The sequence below is a fragment of the Emiliania huxleyi genome (genome assembly GCF_000372725.1).
Source record: "Emiliania huxleyi CCMP1516 unplaced genomic scaffold EMIHUscaffold_3008, whole genome shotgun sequence".
NCBI lineage: Eukaryota > Haptophyta > Isochrysidales > Noelaerhabdaceae > Emiliania > Emiliania huxleyi.
The window spans coordinates 1-2,145 of record NW_005199763.1 but is presented as its reverse complement, the minus strand read 5'-3'; the positions used below and the strand labels follow the sequence as shown (position 1 = coordinate 2,145).

Genomic DNA, 2,145 nt, shown 5'->3' with positions numbered 1-2,145 from the left:
TTTTTCTTTTTTTTCCCTCTGCCGAGAAGCTCTCAAGGCCAACCCCCCCCCCTCTTCAGTTCAGATCGTGAGCCTCCCCGGACGAGGCGTACCCCGAGGGCCCCGGCAGCGGAGCGCGCGCGCACACACAAAGAAAGACGCTGCCCCCTCACACCCCGCACCGCACATCACACACCCCTCGTGGCCTTTCTTCAGTCTGCGGCCAGGGCGCGCTGCACCGGGCCGACCTGCGGCCGTCGCTACGAGCGGCGGGGCTCAACGCGGGGCAACTTTGACGGATTTGGGCTCGGCTTGATGGCAATCGAAGGTGGAAGACCTTATTTTTTCTTTTTTTCCCCCGTCGGTTCGGAGGCGCCCGGCGGCCGTGCGCTTGGTGCCGACGTCAACCGGCTGCTCTCGCGGCGCCGAGGCGTGCCGCTTCGGTCACGTCTCGCGCGCTGCGAGGTGTCTTTTGGCATGTGAGCGCTTGGCATAGACGCCAGGAAGCTCGCCTTCCTTGCCTGCGGCCGCGGGCGTGCGGGCGGGCACGCCAGGCTCGGCGACGCTCCGCGCGGGTCTTCGAGCTCGCGGGCCGCGACGAGCCAGCATGGCTCGTCGCTCGACGGGAGCCTGCCCAGCATGCTCTCGGCACTCTGTACAGCCTCGACAAGCTGTCTGGGAAGCGAGGCAGAGCACTAGAAAGCCACGCACGTGTTGAGCGGTAGCGGGTGGTACCAGCGGCTCCACAGAATGGGCGGGGTGATTGGGTGGCTGTTGCGGGCGGCCGAGACGTAGGCGATGATGAGCGGGTAGCCGATGCTCGCGCCAATGAGCACGCACAGCAGCACCTGCGCGCGGACATTCTCAAGCACCGCACGAGGCATGCCGAGCGAGTAGACCACCCGCCGCCGCAGCCGGCAGGGCACCTGGCCGAGGTCGATCAGCGTGCCGCAACCGAAATAAAGCGCCAGATGTGCCAGGTGCGACGGCGGTCGCGCCGCCAGCCATTGGGCTCGGGGACCTCACCGTGGCCGAATTGCGCGACAGTAGCCTCACCCGCTGCGAGCGCCTCTGCAAGCGCCAGGGGCATGTGCCGGCTGCCGCCTGCGGTGTCATCGATGCTGGCCAGCTCGAGCACCGTCGCGTCGCCAGTGCGTCGCGGCATTGTGCCAAGCTTTAGCTTGCAGACACGCGCGGATGCATGCACTCGACTGCAAACCGCGCGGCTCCGCTACAAGCTCGTAGCGCGGTAAAAAGAAAACACAGTCGCTAATTGCTTTTCGCCATCACAACGCCCGCAAACACCGCCGCAATGTTGGGGACCGCCTTCACCGTCGGCACCGCCCTTGGCTCGGACATCCTATCGGTGAAGACCACGCACGTAGAGGACTCGCACTGGTGCGGCTGCTCGATCAAGTCGGGCGGGCCGATCTGCACCGTGCAGCGCTTCTCGACTCGCACTAAGATGTGCGATGACTGCTCCGGCTGGCTCGAGCAAACTGCCTCGGCCTACTCGCTCTACCACAGCATCGGCTCCGGCTACACGGACAAGTGGGCAAGCGCTCCTTTTGCCGGCACCGGCTCAGCGCGGCACGGGCCAAACACGATCGCGCCGTGGTTGCTCGGGGACGGCCTCGACCACGCCGTGGAGAGCGACCATGCCGTGGACGCGCGGGTCGAGGCGACCAACAAGGGGGCGTACGACGTGACCAGCGAGGGCGCGATCGACGGCTGCGGCAAGGCCGGCGATCTGAATCACTTCTCGCCAAGGTTTGGAGCGGCGCACGCATGGGATGAGGGCGTTGCCCGCTACGCCGGCACACTCGGCCCGCATGTGGAAACGCGCCAGGATCTCGCCTACGAACCAGCGGAGGAGCGCGACAGCATTGGCACTCACCGCGAGCTGAACGAGTCCTTCGGCGCTTCTGCAGCGGCGCTGCTGCTCCTCCTCGCTGCGTGTTGTGCGCTGCTGCTTGGCATCAAGCTGCTGCGGCAGCAACGTCTCGGCGCGGCCTCGGAAAAGCGGGCCAAGAGGAAGGCAGTCAGTCAGGTGGGCTGGAGGCATGGCGCGGTCCGCTTGCTCCTGCTGCTCTCGTGCCTCGCGGCGACTTGGGCCACCTCTGACTTGGCTGGGGCACACCAGAGGCGCCACCGTCACCGCCGTCA

At 66.6% G+C, this 2,145-nt stretch overlaps 1 protein-coding gene across 1 annotated transcript; it reads left to right on the top strand.

Annotated features, from left to right (window-relative positions):
• Positions 1-1,291: 1,291 nt before the first annotated feature.
• EMIHUDRAFT_255043 (hypothetical protein) lies at positions 1,292-2,132 on the top strand (the record flags this gene model as incomplete). Its single annotated transcript, XM_005775019.1, has 1 exon — positions 1,292-2,132. A coding segment is annotated over one exon (841 nt), but the record flags the coding sequence as incomplete, so codon positions are not given.
• Between the last annotated feature and the right edge of the window lie 13 nt (positions 2,133-2,145).